Source organism: Malaya genurostris, chromosome 1, assembly GCF_030247185.1.
Source record: "Malaya genurostris strain Urasoe2022 chromosome 1, Malgen_1.1, whole genome shotgun sequence".
In the NCBI taxonomy this organism is placed as follows: domain Eukaryota; kingdom Metazoa; phylum Arthropoda; class Insecta; order Diptera; family Culicidae; genus Malaya; species Malaya genurostris.
In genome coordinates, this window is record NC_080570.1 from 2486858 (window position 1) to 2507584 (window position 20727).

General features: G+C 39.1%; 1 protein-coding gene and 1 long non-coding RNA gene across 5 annotated transcripts in view; one reads left to right on the top strand and one right to left on the bottom strand.

Annotated features, from left to right (window-relative positions):
- Positions 1–20727, bottom strand: part of LOC131429539 (segmentation protein cap'n'collar) — a 120670-nt gene that overhangs the window by 92734 nt on the left and 7209 nt on the right. The window contains exon 1 of one of the 4 annotated variants that reach the window (XM_058593729.1): positions 18110–20491. The exons of the other annotated variants lie outside the window; for them this stretch is intronic. Within the exon in view, the coding sequence (XP_058449712.1) occupies positions 18110–19015 (906 nt within the window). The 5' untranslated portion in view covers positions 19016–20491. Of the gene's footprint in view, positions 1–18109; positions 20492–20727 lie in introns of those variants that run through there. 4 annotated transcript variants of the gene reach the window in all.
- Positions 13369–14557, top strand: LOC131429562 (uncharacterized). The gene is made up of 3 exons (XR_009229439.1): positions 13369–13428; positions 13499–14077; positions 14136–14557. It is a non-coding gene; the product is annotated as an uncharacterized LOC131429562 (long non-coding RNA).

The window sequence follows — 20727 nt, forward strand, 5'->3', positions numbered from 1 at the left end:
TTGTATTCCAACCGCCCTCGTAGAGTAGACAGTATCTAGTGGAACAAATTATTTTTTTTTGCTTTCGCAAAAACAATTTAAAGCAGGGAGATAAGCGGTTATCACTCGGTTTCGGTCCTACTCGACACAGCACTGATAGCAGCACCTTCGAAGTGATAACACAACAAACACAGACACAACACGATCTCACGAAGCTGTACCAACAGATAGCAATAACATTTCCGAATTTGACAATCAACCGAACGTTTTGAACGCAAACTTGAATACTTGCCACTAGAGTGCCTATAACCAGAGTGACGACATCTCATCCGTAATTTTGGCAGCAATTCAAAACATTCCATTAGCTCTACATTGAATTGACAGGTCGTTTGCTCGTTTGGAACTGGGAGCTGTCATTCCAAACGAACAGCTGTCGCCACTCTGATTATAGTCACTCTACTTGCCACTAGTGTTGGGAACACTTTCTGTTGGTGAGTGGTGTTTTTCGATGCTGCATCCGAGATTGGTATTGGGTTTTGAGCTTATGACACTACTTTTCCGAAGAACGACGACTCATTAGTCTCTTTTATAAGTTTTGCGGAGTTAAAAATTGAAAACGTTTTACCGACTGCACCATTCCTGTCAAATCGAGATTTCAATCTCCTGATTTTCGGTACACACAGAACGTTTCGTAATTTTTCCGTCAAAGCACACGTCTCATCACGAAAAATAAATAGACAAGTACATCTACTTAGTATAGAATCGCCACATAATTACAACTAAAGACACTTCAATTATTGCATTTGCTATAAATGAACAATTTTGACGGAAGCGAAAATTTTCACGTCCGACGCGCACGCCTACTGCGATCGTTTCAAGTTAGTTAAATCGAATACAAGTGAGTGGTTCGAAAAACCCTCAAAGTCCAAGAGAGGCGATGTTTGGAAAGTTAACATTTGTTCCAGATCTAGATGTTGTGTGAAGAAGTTTCGTGATTTCGAAAATTCCACCATTATGACCGTTAGTTTGAGCATTCTTGAGGGCCCTGGATATATGTAGGAACTATACTAATGCCGTTTTTGCTCTGGTTTTGCACTTTCGATCAGAAATTGGATGCTGTTTCATTGTTATTTCTGCTCGAAAGTGCAAAATCAGTGCAATTCACGCCACCAACGTTTTTCAATGAAAAAAAAACGTAATTGTACCTATCAAGCGGGTTAGGATAAAAAACTGATCAACTTAAATTTTGCGCAATTTAGCCATTCTCAGATGCAATCACTGTGAAAACTGACTTTTGAACCGAGACCCATAGTCTGCTTTTGAATTTTACCCCTATCGAACTTCCAGTTCGAGAGTAACGAAGTAAAATGCGAAAAAAATTTAACATAGTGAACTTGGTTTTCAAAAAATCAAAATAAGGGAAAAAATCTTCTAAATTTGGCTCAAAACTGTTTCAATTTGTAGTTTAACAGTTCGGCTGAAAAGTTCGTATCGTTTAATAGAAACACACATTTTTTTGCCAAAATTCGTTTTTATTATTCAAGATAATTGCCATCAGAGGCGATACAGCGATTATAGCGATCTTCCAACTTTTCGATACAATTTTTGTAGTACGATTTGTCCTTTGCCTCAAAATAGGCCTCAGTTTCAGCGATTACCTCTTCATTGCTTCTAAATTTGTTACCAGCGAGCATTCTCTTGAGGTCTGAGAACAGGAAAAAGTCACTGGGGGCCAAATCTGGAGAATACGGTGGATGAGGGAGCAATTCGAAGCCCAATTCGTTCAATTTCAGCATGGTTTTCATCGACTTGTGACACGATGCATTGTCTTGATGAAACAAAACTTTTTTCTTCTTCAAAAGAGGCCGTTTTTTTAAATTTCGTCCTTCAAACGCTCTAATAACGCTATATAATAGTCACTGTTGATGGTTTTTCCCTTTTCAAGGTAGTCGATGAAAATTATACCATGCGAATCCCAAAATACAGACGCCATAACCTTACCGGCCGATTGTTGAGTCTTTCCACGCTTTGGGTTCGGTTCATCGCGTGCAGTCCACTCAGCTGACTGTCGATTGGACTCCGGAGTGAAGTGATGGAGCCATGTTTCGTCCATTGTTATATATCGACGAAAAAAATCGGTTTTATTTCGATATAACAGCTCCAAACACTGCTCAGAATCATCAATTCGTTGTTGTTTTTGATCGATTGTGAGCTCACGCGGCACCCATTTTGCACAAAGCTTTCTCATATCCAAATATTCGTGAATAATATGTCCAACACGTTCCTTTGATATCTTTAGGGTGTGAGCTATCTCGATCAACTTCACTTTACGGTAATTGAAAATCATTTTGTGAATTTTTTTCACGTTTTCATCGGTAACAGCCTCTTTTGGACGTCCACTGCGTTCATCGTCTTCGGTGCTCATATGACCAGTGGGAAATTTTGCAAACCACTTACGAATTGTTGCTTCGCCCGGTGCAGAGTCTGGATAACACTCATCAAGCCATTTTTGGTATCGGCGGTACTTTTTTTCATCAAAAAGTAGTGTTTCATCAACACACGAAATTCCTTTTTTTCCATTTTTTTCACAATAACACTCAAAATGCAATATCTCACAAACTAATAATCAGACAGCTGTCAAATTTATACACGTATCTTTTGAAGGTTGGTAATAACTGAAAATGGTATGGATTTAATTCTAGTGGCGCCCTCTCATAGAAACGATACGAACTTTTCAGCCGATCTGTTATGTTAGTTGCTGGTCGAACGAACCAATTTCAGTCTCGGAAATAATGGTCAAAAACTCAAAAACGGAACTCTCTTTATTTTCTCCGAGACGACTGAGTAAATTTTCACAAATTTAGACTCAAATGAAAGGTTTCTATGGTCTCATTGACTGCTATTGACTTTTGTTCGGATACGACTTCTGGTTCCGGAACAACAGGGTGGACCGTCGTGCAATTAAATTAAAAACTTTTTACCGTCGTGCACTTAGCTCAAAACTTTTTATAAATTGGAAAGGTTATGCTCAAATAAACTTTTTTGTTCGTATTGAGAGATTCAATTGAATGTTTTTTGAAAATATTTTTTATTTTTTTTTTATAATATTTTTGATTACTAGTTATACGAGGAAGGCATCATTACGGGTTTTTCATCATGCATAAAAAAATGCAGCGCATCCGTTATTTTAAAGACTTGTACACTGGATTGTGCCATCATAATTTTACCAATTGGCATCAAATCAAGAATGGTTAACGTGACAAAATTTTCGTTCGAGCATCGCATAAATCCAAGCTACCCACCAACTACGGGCTAAATTCATAAATGTGGTCAAATCAACTGTCCCCAGCTAATGAAAATGTTCAGAGATCAATTATGCACAGCTTGAAAAAATGGATCCGAAAGGAATCGAAAGCCGAAGGTGGCGAAAACGTTAAAAAGAATGGTGAACTGTTTTAAGCGGAATTCCCACCTTTTCATCCCAGATGTAACCGAGATCTGATGCAGAAATGCACGTTGTATTTCAGTTCTATTTTTGGTTGGATTTGGTATCTAACCATTAAAGAAAAAAGGGTATGAAGCTCTGGTTGACTCAATAGGAGAATACTTGATTGTGGCCGGAGCCCCAGGAGGACGCCAAAACCGCGTTCTACAAACAGGGAAGTGAACGGGGAAGTTGTTGTAAAACTTTTTGAGATAAGTCAACAAAAAGCCAAGCAACTCGCATACGATCACTGCGCAGCACCGCTTTAGAAAAAAAAAAAAATGAGCATTTTTTGGCTCCCTAATGGCCAATCATGAGCTGTGCAGTAGATTGTCAATGCGATTGTCATGTGCCCTGAGAATCGGTGACGCTAAATGAGAAAAAATACCTAGCTTAAAATTTAGAACAGAGTAAAATTTTATACCAGTAATGATATTAGTATTCATTTGTTTGTCTATACTAATACTAATAATAGGGACATTGTGTTCGGCATTTATGTAATTTTTGATGAGGGACACATTTTTGTTTTCTATATAGAAATTCACATTGTAGCAAAGCAACGGGTTTGTAAAGAACTATGCTTCCAGTGTCTAGATATGGGTCAGTCGCAATGAAAATCGTCGAAATAGAGTTAAGTCCTAATAGGTGAAGAGAAGAGCACGCCATTTGTTTGCGTATTGCTAATCGTAGGAAGTTGGCATTTCTACTCTCCCTACCCAATACGTTTCTGTTTCGGTGCCCTGATGGTCCACAGATGTATAGTAAATGTAAACCATTTTTCAAAATGGAATTCGAATCTGTTTCTCATAAGCGGGTGGACTAATTTTCACAAAACAACAAAATTACAACTAAATTGAAATCGGAAATATAAAATTGAAATTGTATTTTGACGACCAATCACCAAATATTTAATATCATATATGCTTTAGATAATTAGAAATGTTTTTTTTTTTTGACACACTACTGCTTATATTCGGTTAATGCTGAAATTATCAAATGTCAAAGTTATAGAATTATACAATACCGATACAATAAGTGGCGCACCCTGCATAATTCGTTACTATATTCAAGTTTTGAACTCAGGAGAAATTCCTAATAGCGATGGCAGTGATGCGATTAGCATGGAAGAGTGTACCTTGAAAAGCGTCTTCTGCCTTTCATAAAAATGTACAACTTTGGCTTGATCTAGCATCCTGCCTCTAGTAAATTTTATGCCAAAATATGAGAAATTTCACCAAATTATCCGGAATTTCGCCCAATTGAAAAATGCTGAACGATTATGAAGACGGAAATTCGCAAACATTCAACATTCATCAAATGGAAGTTTGAGCATAAGAAAATGTTATTTAAAAAAAAAAAAACAATGAGAAAATTGCTTGAAACAAAATGTGAAAGGTGCAGGATTCGGGATGTGATACGAAATGGAATAAATCATATTTTATGAATCCTAACTTATTTGTAATTTTTCATACTCTGAAATTTCCAAGGAACCACGATAACCTGTTTGATTTTGGAGAGTTAATATGTGTGAGAATGGTGAAAACACTTGAAATTGAAAATTTTACCCAAAGTCAGATCTCAATGAAATTCGGGAATTTTCTACGAAAATTTGAACGTTGAACCTCGAGTTGGTATAAGCTGTTCACCATAAACTGCTAATGCACTAATTAGTCGAAGACTAAACGTAAAGATATAAAAATAAGTCATGTGCACTTTGCCCAAATCATAACTCATTAAGCTGTCGGAGTACAATTGCTCCTTTTTATTTGGCGAGATTTAGCATCTTGTCGTTGCGATAAAAAAAACTTCAAAGGAATTGTATACCGCGGAAGACCCGCCGGTCCTGGGAGTGCGCCAAAGGCCTAAACTATTTCAACGCATCATATATTGCGATTGGACTAGCGAAAAAGAGGAGGAGAATTGTATACTTTTCAAGAATTTGTAAAATTGGCGAAAACTCAGTAAATAAAAAAAATGATTTTGTACCGATCTTATAATAAAAGGCTTTGCGATCGCTGTGAAAAGCGATGTTTAAACCGAGGCTCAGGGGAGCGAGTGTCTTGAACCATTTGACTCAGCTCGTCGAGATAAGAAAATAACAAGAATATGTACTCGATTTTCTCAGAGATCGCTCGGCTAATTCTTACAAGCTTAAGTTCTAAAGAAAAGTCTTACAATCCCATCGATTTTTTTCAAATTTTATCCGGATACGACTTCTTCTAATCGAAAATCACTCCAATTTTTCAGAAACCGATTCGCACAAAATTAAATTCAAATGTAAGGTATAATAAGTTGATGAAGAATTTTGTCCGGATCTGGATTCCGGGTCTAGAATTCCAGGGTAATGAGTTTTCAAATTTGCAACCTTCATTTAGTCGAGCGACTATGCAAAAATCAATTTTATGTATAAATTTGGCGAAAAAGTTGGTAGCCGAACGAACCGTTTCCGGCTATACAAGTTTCCAGTTTCCGGTTCCGTAAGTACCAGAAACAGTGGTCAAGAACTGTAAAACGAAATTCTGTTCATTTTCTCAGGGGCGACAGAACCGATTTTCTCAAATGTAAATTTTCCTAGATTTATCCAACGATTTGGGCTTCTCTGCATGAGCGGAAAGGTATATAAATCCATAAGCCTTTTTTTGGGGGTCGTTGTTCTTACGTTAAACAGGTGTAGTATCAACACTTCTGTTTTTTATAGTTTTTATTCTTCTGTGCAATATTCTGTGGAATATGGTGCAATCAACGTTACGACCTCGTTACAGTGTAAATTCACTGCATTGCTTTGAATACTTGAACTCCGACGGAGAAAAAATCGTTAAAATTGGTCAGTAAATTTTTGTACACTTCTGAACTGGTCTGTTGAAATAGAAGGTCAAACTTCGCTTCGAAATGTAGTAACCTGCTCTTTTTGCTTGACAAAGATTTATATTGTAAATGTCAGCCTAAAAGTTTGATATCTTTTTCGACTATCAAGCTGCTGCAAATTGTTTCGTTTGCTCTATATTTAGTCTGACAAAATACGGATTCATATAATCAACCCCATTCGATCTCCTTAAGAGGAGACAACGACAAATATATACTCATAATGTGAACTAATCTGCATCGGCATGACCACCAGCAGCAACCAAAAGTGTTGACAACAAAATTAACAAACCGTCAAAGTAAGTATCAATGACAACAGCAAAGACCCGAAACGAAATCGATAGCAAACACACCGGGCAGTGCAGGTGCGGCCAGTCTTTTTTTGTCTACTATTAGCATCAATTTCGCTATGACTGAGCGTCTGCAAGTTCCACTCTAAACCATGAAGTGGTTCCAGCCAAAAAAAAACCTAATTCAATCCAATCAAGGAAGAGGTGTGCGGCGATGTACGGAAAAGAAACAACGAAAGCCACCGGCAAAATCGGGTAACTTGAGGCTCATTTTAATAGGCTCAGAATTAGACAGATTAAAATTAAATAAATATTCAGGCACTGTATGTCAAATGATTTGTTTGATCTGAACAGGACCCCCTCCCCCCTTTTACCTCGAATTTCCTCGACCGAGTTTAATATGACGGAACGAGTCTATCTATCTTGCTCAAACTTCCAATCCATCGCAACGCAAACGTGATTAATAACAAAGAGAAAAACTTTTATACAACATTGCCATGGATACACATTCGGGCACCCTTCCTCCATCAATTTGGCTGCTTCTTGACACAGGGATCTACCGTTGCTTATGGTAGTCCTGATATCCACTCACACATACAGTTAAACGAAGCAAAACATAACATAATGGAATGGATTCACGTAACCATTTTCAAAAGAGAACCGAACACAGTATAATTTATCACTTTAGGCTCCTCCTCTTAAGGAGTTTGAACGAGCTTCGCAAGCGGTGCCATGGTAGGGCAAAATACATCAACCACACTTGGCTTGGCTTGCTATGTTGTACATAGAAGAGGCGGGAGCGAGATGGAACTCACCGCAGCATACACCGAAAACGAAAAAAAAACAAAGCACCAAGCTTTTCGTGTAGTAAATAAATAACGCATTCCTCGTTCGGTTTTGTGTTGGTGAACGGGAAGTAAGCAAAGCACACTTTGAAGACCCGTGAAAAGCTATCCAATCACTTCAGGCATCGCCCCACCTTCCCCGCAGCTTGCTTAGACCGACTCTAGTTTTGTGCTTTTGTCAGTATGCTTTCTTTCGGATGCGAGGGGGTAAAACAGGATACTGCGGGTGAAACTTTGATTCAATTCGATAATTACACTCAAGTCGGTAGGCGATTTTTATAGAACGATTTCCATGCGAATTTTAAATTGTCATTTTTTCAAAAAAAATATTTTTGAGGTTCTATTAAATCACGACGTTTCATGAATTTTTATGCGATGATCGATAAAAAAGAAGAAAAACGTTTTAACGATTTTCTAAGGACGATGTTCTTTTTGGATTGAATATGTTTGAGTAATGAAATATTACACTGAGGTCGCTTTTTACGTGGAGGATGCGTACCACGTAAAAACTGCGCAAATAAACCGCGTAACTTTGGAAATCCGCTTAACTTCGGAAATCCGCGTAACTTCGGAAATCCGCGTAAAAAAACATCAAAACTAAAGAAAAAAATATGTTTATGCCGAATATCTAAGAATCCAGATCTGATGTAATCTAAACATTTTTTTTAAATCGAAAATTTTGTGTCAAAGAGTTGACTTAAAAATATTTAGGGATAACACAAGTCGCAGTTTCCGCGAAATCCACGTAAAAAACCGCATTTATTATTATTTGTGCAATTTCGAATCAATTGTTCTTTGATGCAAGACAATTGAAACAGTTGTTTTCGATATATTTTGAGAATAAAATCGAAAAACAAATACACGTATTTTTTATAAATTTGGGTGCAGTTTTCCATGAGCAATAATAAGATTGAAAGAATAATTTGTGAAAAGTAATAAGACCATTGTCGTTTTGCAAACCCACTTTAATATTTCCCATTGGCACCAATACTCATTACAGTTGTATATTTTCATGTTTTGATTATCCGAGTATGTTGAAAATTATTTCGTAGTAATCTTAATAATCACCCTTATTCTGGTTAACGACGTATCGATTTTTCGATCGTATCTCATTTGTATTCCTAATAACGCTAGCAAAATCAAAGGTAGCTAGGATTCGATTGAAAAATCAATACGTCGTTATTCAGAATAAGGGTGAATATAACTACAGATAGATGCGAATATTCGTTTTTGGCCGCTTTTGAAGGTTCTCACCGACCGGTGATGGATCCAGGTTTTATCCATTGTTACATATCGACACAAAAAATTCGGTTTGAAACGGCAAAACATCTCCAAACAAAGCTGGGGATTAACAACACTCTGTCGTTCTTAGTCCACCGTGAGCAAACGTGGCTCCCACTTTGATAACAGCTTGGTAGTTGACCATGACCTTGTTTATGCTAAATAGTACAAAATATTCAAGATGTAAACTATCGAACACAAACGATTTGTTGGACGTTTTTCCCGGTTTCCGGTGTAATTACCTCATTTGGCCGAGCCAAATGTCTGTTTTTTTCATCAGATCTTATTTGTCGATCACCAGAATACGTAATAATAAAAGGTGTTTTTCTAAGAGTTTCATGATTTGAAATTTAAATATAACATATTTTTTATTTGGTAGATAATTATTTGGCATTTAACATTGAAATATGATGGCCGCTACGACTATTTTTCACAATGGTCATTCTGAAGGTCCAATTTTCGACCACTTTTTCAAGCATTTGAGGGCGTATTTCATAAACCAATCGCCCCTGTTCTGAATAACGACGTATTGATTTTTCGATCGAATTCTAGCTACCTTTTGCTAGCGTTATTGGGAATACAAATGAAATACAATCGAAAAATCAATACGTTGTTATTCAGAATAAGGAGTGAATGACTCTACGTATCCCCACCACAAATAATCGAGTGGCGTCGAATTACACGAACGCGAAGGCCAATTCACTGGTCCATTTCTCGAAATAATGTTGTCGTTGAAATGTTATTTCAATAAGTCGATTGTTTCGGCCGCAGTATGATAAGTGGCACCATCCTATTGAAAGCACATTTCGTTAACATATAATTAAGATTTGGCAACAAAATTGCATTGATCATGGTTCTGTATCGATTTCTATTCACGGTAACGCTTCGTCTTTTTGAAGGAAATAAGGACCGAAATAAGAATCTTTTTATTGAAGGAAATAAGGACCGATGATTTCACTAGCCTATAGATCGGACCAAACAGTACATTTATCGGGATGCATCGATAATTCTTCATTATATTCAACCAAAAATACGCCTCATCACTGAAAAGAGTTTTGCGCTATAAATAGTTTTAATGGAACACTGATTTTGAAAATAAATTTCCACGATTTGAAAGCGTTGTTCTGGAGTTAACCTATTCATGTTGATTTGCCAAACAATACTGAGTAGAGACGTCACTTTACACTGTCAAAACAACTTTCAGACAATAGAGTAATCCCTATTGAAAAAAAAAACTCATTAAAAACACCGGTTATTAGAGTGCAATGCGGCAAGACAATCGTTAGAACGCAACGCAAAGCAACTGGAGAAACACTTTATATTCCCACGTAATTTGCTTTTAGAGTGGAATAGACTATACTATCACTGGACTACGCAACATAGAATCACTAAAAAAATAACGAATACAAATTTTGAAATACTCGAAAATACTGCCCTAAACGCAAAACGAAGTTTTCTTACATCGGATGTGCGATGTTATTTCTGAAGTCATTTACGTCTCAATTTCGGATTCATTAACGTCTTACTCTCCCTTCCCCTATAGTGCAAATATACAGTTGAAAACAACAACACAAACTAATGTGGGAAAGCTCTCGACTATACACAGCTGCACGTGCGTGCGGAATAAAGCTTGCAAGGTTGCATTTTCGAAACACAGATGGCGATGGTGTGCGAGCAGTTCTCTTTGCTGCAGTACGGACGCTTCGCCTCCTGTCATGGGTTAGGAAATTTTATTACTTTGACACCGTACTACTCGCGATGGTTGATGGTAAAAGTCCAGATTAGGTTGCCTAATAGAAGATTGTATGATTTTAAACTCGATACACTGGAGGTAACATTTTTTCTTCTGACGTCGCCAAGGTTCGGGGAACAGTTTTTCGTTAGACCATAAATTTTCGACTTTATGCACTGCTATGACCGTTGCATTACACGTGCTGTAGTTAAACCGGTCCGCGGAAGCGCGAAGGAAAATTTGCAAATCGAAAATTTCTCTCGCCTTACCAAACCACGTCGTGTCGGCCACATTAAATTGAAAACATGTCAAACACAAGTTCTAAATTGAAAACAAATCAGCAAATCAGCTGTTCATCGCCTACTGCGCAACTGACGGTCTTTGTTGTCAAAATGCACTTCTCGCAAATCGGCACCGCACCGACTAAGAATTTGTATAAACAGTTGCTAATGGATCATGTTTTATGTTCGATCGTTCGATCGATCGGTTCGTCGGATCGGTGAGCCACTAATGATCATAATTCACCGCATCTTGATGGTGGTTGACGGTGAGTTTGACAAATTATCTACGGACAAATATCGATCAAAATACCACCCTCTTAGAAGTTTATTTCTTTGTTTAGAACACGAGTATAAAAGATTCTAATAGTTATTTGACAGGCTAACATTGATTTTGATGAGTAACAACAAGGCGGTCGGAGATACAGACACAGAACCGATGGTTAGTGATTAATGAAGTGCAAGGAGACAGTGAAAGTGACCTTTTCAGAGATGCCTACTCGAATTGTCAAGTGCACAGAGGGAAATGGGCGCATCGCTTGCTGCGATTGTGATAAATGATCGCACGGACGGACAAAACCACAAAATTGTTGTTGGCCACAGCCGAATAGCGATAACAGACACCAGATAAACCAGAATAAGGCAAGGGCATGCTTTCGCCGCCGCCGCCGCCGCCATCAGAACAAAAACACGTGGTGCAACATTGAAATCGGACCGTTTGAAGTGGCCATCATTGGCAACGATCGATTAGTCATTATCGAATTATTTAGGAATGGAGAAATGAGACACGAATTGACTGAGAATTTTTCGACCGTCAAGTTCATATTTCACCGACTATTCAGCTATTCAAAATCCAGTAAACTGAACAAAGGCTGCTCGTTAATCTTTAACCGGGGACGTTAACTAGGCCAGTGCAAGACACCACCGCCGAAGGATGTCCGACCTGGATTCCATTTTCAAAAATAATCGCTAGAGTATTTTAATTGACTGCTTACTACGCAAGCTACTTTTGACATGTGCACAAATGTTGCAGTAGGCCCTGAACGCTGCGCGGTTATTGCATTTGTAGTACACACGACGTTGATTTGTGCGGTAAACACATTTCTCCTGCAAGACGTCGTTGGTACACGAAAGGCAGTTAATTTTATTTAGAAGCTGCCGTTTTTCTTTGTCCAAAAAACGAGAACGCGAATAATTTACCTTTTAGACTGAATTCGCGCAGATTTTGCCTTTCTTCTCATAGACAGTCTGTGTCGACGCTGATCTCATCTTATCCACCACCGCGTGCACCATTGCACATGCACCAAAAACACCCGGCGCTGCGTTGCGTTTGCAGATGTAGAGTGTAGTAGTAGCGCAATCAGGACTCAGATCGTCGTGGCGGTGGTGGTGGTGGTGGTGGTGGCGGAGTATAAACAACCTACTTTCGCACAAGTGAGGTTCGCAGAAAGGTCATGACAAGGAAAAACAACAGCTTCGTCACAAGGTAGCGATGATCCAATCGAGATCAGTAATGTTTGATGGAAAAAGTCATTGATCTCTCAGTTCCCAGAATTTCGCCAACTAACCGACAGAATACATTGACCCTGCCGTGCAGCAGCAAGCGTATTTGTCGGTACACTCAACCCGTGCTTGTTTTCGGGGTGTTTTATATCTGCGTTCTGTTTTTAGTATACACACAGGCAACCTCCCATCGATCGAGCAAAATGCATTCACTGCGACGAAACGAAACCAAAAAACAAGCACAACAAACCAACGCGAAAAATCGCCGGTTTATATTTTTATCTCACAGTGCAGGAAAAAAAATCAAACTATATAGATTTGCTTTCGGATTTTTCTCTTTGTTTACATGTTCAGGGACGAACGGAGTGTTTTTGGAGTGTTTCAAACCGGCAAAGAAAAGCTATAAAATATTGACGTCCTCCGAAATGACAGTGTCACCGCAGTCGACCTCGAAACGGTCGTAGTAGGCAGTGCCGCCGGTTAAAGCAAACAAGGAAAATCCCTGACAAATCAGCTGTGACCTAGCGACAACATAGCGATGACATTTCCCACGCCACGCTCGCTGCTCCCACGTGGAAATTTGTTATGGGACGAAAATTCGGGGACGAGCGAGGAACGGACGATGGGATAAAATTTCCCCGGTACGAATCGGGAAGCCCCATTACGAGCAAATGAGTAATTTTAGTGAATAGAAATAAGTTTTGTTTGACAAATTGGAAAGAAAACATATGGAGAAAAATTGGGAAATAATTAAAATTGCGTTTGATCTTAGACAAGGCTTACCAGAATGGCAAAAAGTAGGTCGCAAGTGGAATTTGACTGTTTTGTTATTATTCTTGGCTAGCGTACGGGAGAAGCTTTAGAGAACATGACACTCATTTGCTTATTTGATTACAACAATCGAATTGACTTGTATTCTTACATATAAGTACAAATAATAGTACGGAACACTCCGCCAAATTTTCGAGGACACGTTTTGCAATATGCGATACACTGTCGGAATGACGTGATGTACCTGAATAAACTTACGATACATCTGGCCACACTGCACGACAAAGTAAAAAAATTAATTCGTTTCCATAGATACGGTACAAGGATTGTGTTTGTTATAAAAGTAGAAGAAAATTTCATCATTCCAACGTAGAATTTCAGCTACGCAAGTAGTTTGAATAAGGTATGTTACTGGTGAAATATTTTAAACCCAACAACCTACAAAAAACGAAAATAACCGTTTTGTTCCTTAGAGTACTTGTGCCGGTGTTATTTTCAGAATTGAAAGATCGCCGAACAATGAGTTCTTTGGATTTACACAATACTGACCGCAAATCAGCTCCATTAGAAATAAATTTCACGTAAAGTGCAAACATTAAAACAGAAATGCATGAGCTGAGCTAAAAAAGTTGAACTCGGCGAGTCTGAAATAACGTAGAGAATTTGTTTGACAATGAAAAAAAAATGACAGAGCTCGGGTGAGCATAGACGACGATCTGAAACAAAATAAAAATTACCTCGGGTGATGAAAAAAACGATAAGTTTGAGTGAACGATCAACAGTGAGTTGTTCTACGAACGCCTCAAGTATGAAGTATGGACGGAATAAGCATATTTCTCTCTCTAACTTTTAAATACAAAACTGGGCAAAGCTAGATGGATGACACAGGGCATAACACAAACTTTTAATCCAGCTGTTCAAAACCTTCCACAATGTTGGTTCGGACATTTGCCTACTTGAAAAATGAGAAAAGCATGGACCGGTTGGATCCGCGGTTTTGAACATGTCATGACAGCGTCGATCATTTTTGACAGCTCCATAAAAAAAGGCGGGTGAGTAACTTCAAAGATATAACCGGATGAGGTTAATACGAATAAAAGAATCTTTCAGTGCTAAATATTTTCGAGTGTAATGCGAGTTGGTCCTGGCTTCATTACTGATGCTGGTAAAAGCAAAGCAAAGTCTTGGCATTACATTCCTTTTGTGGAATTTGGCCTTTCTGTTTCAACAGACTTCGCAGCCGATTCTTAGTGTACAGAATCATTGCATGGCTAGTACTATGGATCCTACTGACACTAAGAATCCTTCCAGATCGGGGCTCGAACATACGACAGCTGGCTTGTAAGACCAGCGTCCTATGCATTGAACCGCCAACCCGGGTGCAGGAATCGTTATACAAATGTTAATTAACCTTATTGATAATAGTATATGGAACATGATATTATATTAATTAGTTTGTGAGTTATTGTGCTAACAGAGACGCTACTTTTGTTACTTTCAGAGCAATGGTTCAAAAACAATTTCGTTTTATGGAGACTCCGATCCATCAGAAACAACAATAAAACATTGGTTTTCTGACTTCAAATGTGGTCGTAGAGACACCGATGATGCAGAACGCAGTGGACGTCCAAATAAAGCGGTAACACCAGAAAACATAAAAATAATCCACAAATTCGTTTTGAATAATCGAAAATTGAAGTTGCGTAAGTTAGCTGACATCGTAAAAAACGTGTTGACTTTATATTACATTAGAGTTTGACTTGTTTGGCCATGTTTAAACGTAACAAATCGGAATTTTTGTGTCGATATGTGACAATGGATGAAACATGGATTCATCACTTCAAAACGATCGTCATCTAAGTGGACGGTAACTGGTGAACTTTGTCCCAGGCGTCCGAAAGCGCAACAAACGGCCGGAAAGGTTATGGCCTCGGTATTTTAGGATGTGCGTGGCATAATATTTATCGAATATCTTGAGACAGCAAATACCATTAAAAGTAAATATTATATGGCGTTATTGGAGCGTTTGAAGACTGAAATTGCAAAGAAACGACCGCATATGGCGAAGAAAAAAATGTTCTTTCACCGTGTCACAAGTCAATCCAAACAATGGCAAAACTACACGAATTGAACTTCGAATTGCTCCAACATCCATCGTATTCCCCTAATAACCTCATTGTACAACTTCTGGGTATTGGTATCTTTCTTGCAGTCGAATTCTTCTGATGGTGCTATATCATAACAACTCCTATCCTGTGTTTCGATTAAATCGCTATGTTTTGATCGAATGTGAAAATTTGCGTTCTATTTTTCGATCGAATGATGTTTATGCATGGAAAACTCAATCTCAATCGAGATACAGAATGCAATATTTCGCATTCGATCGAAATACCGAATATGGGTGAATATCATAATCCAACAGCCCTAATTGTTCTCATCACCTTAAAATGCAGCTATCGATTAATTGTCTCTCAACGATGATTGCTTAATAACGCCAATTTCAACTAAAGGTAGGCTAAAAGTAAATTGCGACAAAAAGACCTATTATTCGTGACTCTATAAGTTTGAAAAGTCCATTGACTGTTGCTTTACAGTATTTATATTGAAGCCTAAAAGTTACAGTTTTAAATGGATGATTTTCTTCATTTCAGTTCTCAGTTGTGAGCCAGGTTGGTGGTTCAATGCATAGGGCGCTGGTCTTACAAGCCAGTTGTCGTATGTTCGAGCCCCGACCTGGAAGGATTCTTAGGGTCAGTAGAATCCATAGTACTAGCCATACAATGATTATGTACACTAAGAATCGGCTGCGAAGTCTGTTGAAACAGAAAAGCCAAATTCCACAAAAGGAATGTAATGCCAGGACTTTGCTTCTTCAGTTTCAATGAAATCTTGAACCTTCCTCTTGATGGACCCCATCAACGCCCGCACAGTGGATATGGATACAGAATCAGTGCATTTCTTCAAATTTGACCAAAACTTCTAGTTATCTTTAACTGCATCGGCGCTTCATCGAAGTTGCTATTTCGAAATTGCTCAGTATCAGTATCGATCTTGTCGACAGAATACCACTCCGGAACGACCTTGAAGTAGTGGCAGCTGGCCAAATCTTGCCAAAAAATTAAACTATCCCAAAGCTTGCCGATGAACGACAATAAACGCTTTTTCAAGTATTTTTCGATGTAAGCTTGGGATGTCAACAGTCCAAGTCTACTTATACTCGTACATGATCCTTAGAGACGAGCTTGCCGTAAACTTATATGGGAAAAAAACTCACTAAATGTATCTTGTTTAGAATAAAAATTAGTACGTATCAAATACAAATAAATCAATAAAAGAAAAAAAAACTACGTAAAATCAACAGCTTGGAATGTCAAGTTATAAAGACAGACTTCCATAAAATGAATAATCAGTGCCGGTAGATGTTTGATAGTTTTTATAATTGGACATACAAAAAATCTGGAAAAATGATGCGACAATATTCAAGCATTTTCCGTACACATCTTGGAAAAAATGCATTTTTATTTAAATAAAAAAAAGGTCCATTCGTAGATCCGTAGAAAGTACAGAAATCCATGGATCTACGGATAAATCCGTAGGGTTGGCAACGCTGGCTGTCAATAGTTGATGACGTGACAAATAAATCCATTTTCAGGTCACAAACTGCAAATCGCTTGCCAAATCATGTTACCCACGTCCAGTCGAAATGTAATACTTTTGACCGGAAAGCTTTATTGATTTTTGCTTGATTTTAGTACTCTAATTTAAGTTCGGAATTCGTATCTAGAATTCTCATTCTGAAAAAAAAATTCAGAATTCCGAATCAAAATTTAGAATGTGAATCTTGAATTCATTCTAGATTTTGGATCAAAATTTTAGACCTGAACAAGATTTTGGAAACTGATTTCTGAACCTGAATTTAACTTCTGATTCCAGTTTCGGAGTTCTTTTCCATAATTTAAATTGAGCATACTGGAATTGAAGTCGGTACTTGGCTTCGGGAACTAGATTTTGGAACTGGATTCAGTGCTTCAAGTCAGGTTCGTAATTCAAGCTCAGTATTCAATTCCAGAATTGAATTGGGACCTTTAAATCTGAAAATACTCGCCGGTAAGAAATTTCGCGCGAATGAAACTGAGGCCTATTTTTAGGCAAAAGATAAATCGTTCTATAAAAGTGGTTTGATGGAGATTATGTTGATGAATAAAGATAATTTTGAACCAAAAAAATCGTGTTCTCTTTGTTATGCCCGGAACTGTTCAGCCTATGTGTTACTCCTAATTACACCCACTATTATTATTTAGTGTACATTTGGCTACGGGTTACCACAAGTAGTGGCTAGTGAAGATTTCCCGGATGTTTCTGTTCTGTTCCTACGCAGAGAGTTATCCGCGGGCCTTCTCCGAGTATTATTCCTATTGACAGCCCCTATTAAATGATGAAATTTTCAATAGCACACTTGTCATGCAACAATAATGCCCCTAGGTTGGATAGAATTATTTTTTCTTTCGATGGAATCAAATGATTCTCGACAAGAAAGTATTCTTGGTAAACGTTTCGTCGATCCATTTCCAGACAATTCTAAATTCCAAAATTGTGCAGACCCTCGGACGGACCAACTCAATTGACACCTCGCATACGGTCACATTCGAAATGAATCCCATCGATGTTTTCTGATTTACACTAATTATCGAGGTAAAAACAGTCGCCCCAGCAGCCATTTCTGTCGGACGAGGTAAAACATCATCTCGCAGACTGTCGTATCAGTTGAAAGCAGCATCGAATGAATTATTCAATTCGATGTCTTAACACGATTGTCCGCCTCGAAGCTTGCGAATCGGATCGGTTTACTTTCATTGATGGTAAAATGCTCGACCAAACCAAATGCGTAAGCGTTGTGCATTTTTGGGCCTTGCCATAAAGCAAGGAAAACCAGTTGTGAGAGAAATAAAATCAAAAATAAAAAAAAAACATTACGTGAAAGTGAGACTTTCGTCTGCCTCCGAATTGTAGGAAGGAGAAAAACATTTTCGGTAGGCTCTACTCATCTCCAATGTAAGGGAAAATGATCCATTTGATACACTTACCTCTCTGGTAAGCTCAGCAGTCAACGGCACTTTCTGTTCATCCTCGTTGTCAGGTTCTTCTTTTTTGATCGGCAACAAATCTTCAGCGGGTTCCTGTTTCACCTGTACCCCGAGGGCGCCGTACTGCTTGCAGTTCTCTTCATCATCACCGTCGTGTTCGCTTAACTGTTCCTCCTTGACCAGCACCCGCGGGATAGCATTCTTCTTACGAGCATCGCATGCCTGACAGCACTCGTGCGAACTGCCGGCCTCGTCCTCTGTTTCGAGCTGAGGCTCATGGAAAGCAGCAAAATTTGCCGGCTCGAAGGGTAACCGCAGCAAATCTTCAAACATAGCCGGGGGTTCATTTTTCAATGGAATCATATCCAGTGCGTAGGTGTTGATTGGAGCCTCCCCAAAATCGTTCAGATCTGCCATGTTCTGCTCCAGGATTGAATTACTATCGGCGAATGGATCCGAGCTGAGAAAAATTTCCTCTGCATCGAAACTTTCAAAGTTTGGCAGAAGCAACGGATCTAGGCTGACGGTTGTCGTCGAATTAGGAGTGTCCTGAGTTGCTATCGGAACCGGAGAGGAGGCTCGCGCCGCCGTAGTTTGATTGCTAGAGTTAGAATTCTGGATGTTGAGCAGATAAGCCTGCAGGTCAAAGTGCCTGAACGGGACATTGTATTGCGTGTCAAACCGGGCTAGGTCCTCGATTATGGATGGCAAAGCTTTCCGGTTAACGTAGGTTTGGTCGGTGAGCGGAGCAGCGTGTAATTCTAGCTGCCAGCCACCAACACCGGTTCCGGCCAGGCGCGTTTCCCAGTGCAGATCCAAAAAATTCTCCGGATCCACCCTCAGAAGACTGAGAGTTAGCGCCAGATGTAACAACTGTTCGACGTAGTTTTTCTTGTGTGAGATCATTGTTTCCCCTTTTTTTTTAATTTTAGGCCGAATCAAACGCAAAAAAGACGATATCTTTCTCTTAAAAACAACGCAAATTTTCAAACGCAAACAAAGCCACTGAGATCATTGACTTGAAGAACGACGGGTGTGAGATGTGTATGAATAGGGAAAGAATAAAAAAACAACACAAAAAGTGGTCCGTTTGGGCTACACTCTATGGGTATGAATCAGTCTTTTTCATGATTACACAGCACAGCACTACCAGGTGTGAGTGTTGCTTCTAGCTTTCATCAGATCTAGGCTAAAGGCTCTCTTGCAGCCAGTCTCTGATAATTACTTCCATAGTCAACTTGCACTGACTTAATTGCTGACCATTGATATTTGGATTTTGCGAAAAAAAAAGTTTGCGATCACAATCCACTCGATATAAACAGTAAATTCATACTGTCCTCAATTTTCTTCGCCGTATTTGCACATAGTCTCGCTGGTTACACCGTTCTCCGGTGTTTCATCATCAAGGCCCTCACGACTCGTACTTGGAACCCGCAGCAGCAGCAGTACTTTTATGGTCAACCTGAGAGGATTCGAGATACTGCTCTACTGCAGCTCACTGGACAGGCTGGGTTTTGCGTGTCTCTACTTCCATCCACTGGTACTGACATCCACTCGATACGTCACACAGCGAGGTTATTTGTTTGTCCGTCTTCTACCCCTCCCTCACGGGACTTTAGTAATGCTCGTGTGTCTTTCAGCCCGTATCACCCGGTAATTACCGTCAGGTAAGTAATGTGCAGCAGTACATGGAATTGCAAATAACACCACTCCTGGATATCGATCGATTCACAGTCAATTTTCTCGATGATCTAACCCCAATCAATTATTCAAAAACACTAGTTCTGTCGTTTATCAATATTGTACCGATAACTTATCAGAATAAAGCCCACTAAATTTCACAATCCAATAGAAGGTTACTGCGTGTTGAATCACCACTCTCTCGCTGCCATGATGACGGTTTTATTCTGACAACAAAACACTAGTTTTATATCAAAACATTAACGTAGTAAGCCATTACTGCCATTAGCCCCCCCGTTCAATGACTCAAACACCGAAAGAAGCTTCCAGTAGTTCTTCCAATCATTCACCAAACACTGTTTTTCCTTCAGTATTCTGGACAGCCAGATGTTCCTTCTGCCAAGCTCCTGTGTTCACTTTTTCACTCAACACCGGTTGTCGACCTGTTCAACATTAGCGAAGGGAGCAGACCACCGAACGCCAACAGATTCGGAATCGTTCTTACGCGTAACTTTGGTGATCGCGTTCGGTGGGGCAAACGAAAGATTTCGCGACTTTACACACTTTTCTGCGGGTTACGATACGATACTCTCGGATGCGAGAAAAACTTTCCTTTATTCCTATACGGTCTCGAATCGCGATTTCCATCCGTCCTCTAACCGTGCACAGCGTAATGAATAGTCATCATCACCGTCGTCGTCGAACCATCGCGACGCTGATCCAACACGCACACATTGGTCTGTGCACAGCGACTCAGGGTTGCCACATTTAAATCTGCATTTTTCAGAAGAAAAATCTGTAAATCTGTATCGGGAGCTCAAAAACCTGCATTGAAAATCTGTATATAGAAGTGATAAGAAATCGAAACACAACGGAATGAAAAAGTCTTTAGAACCCAAATTTGAAGAAACCAAAACTTTTCTTAATCTGAATTTTAT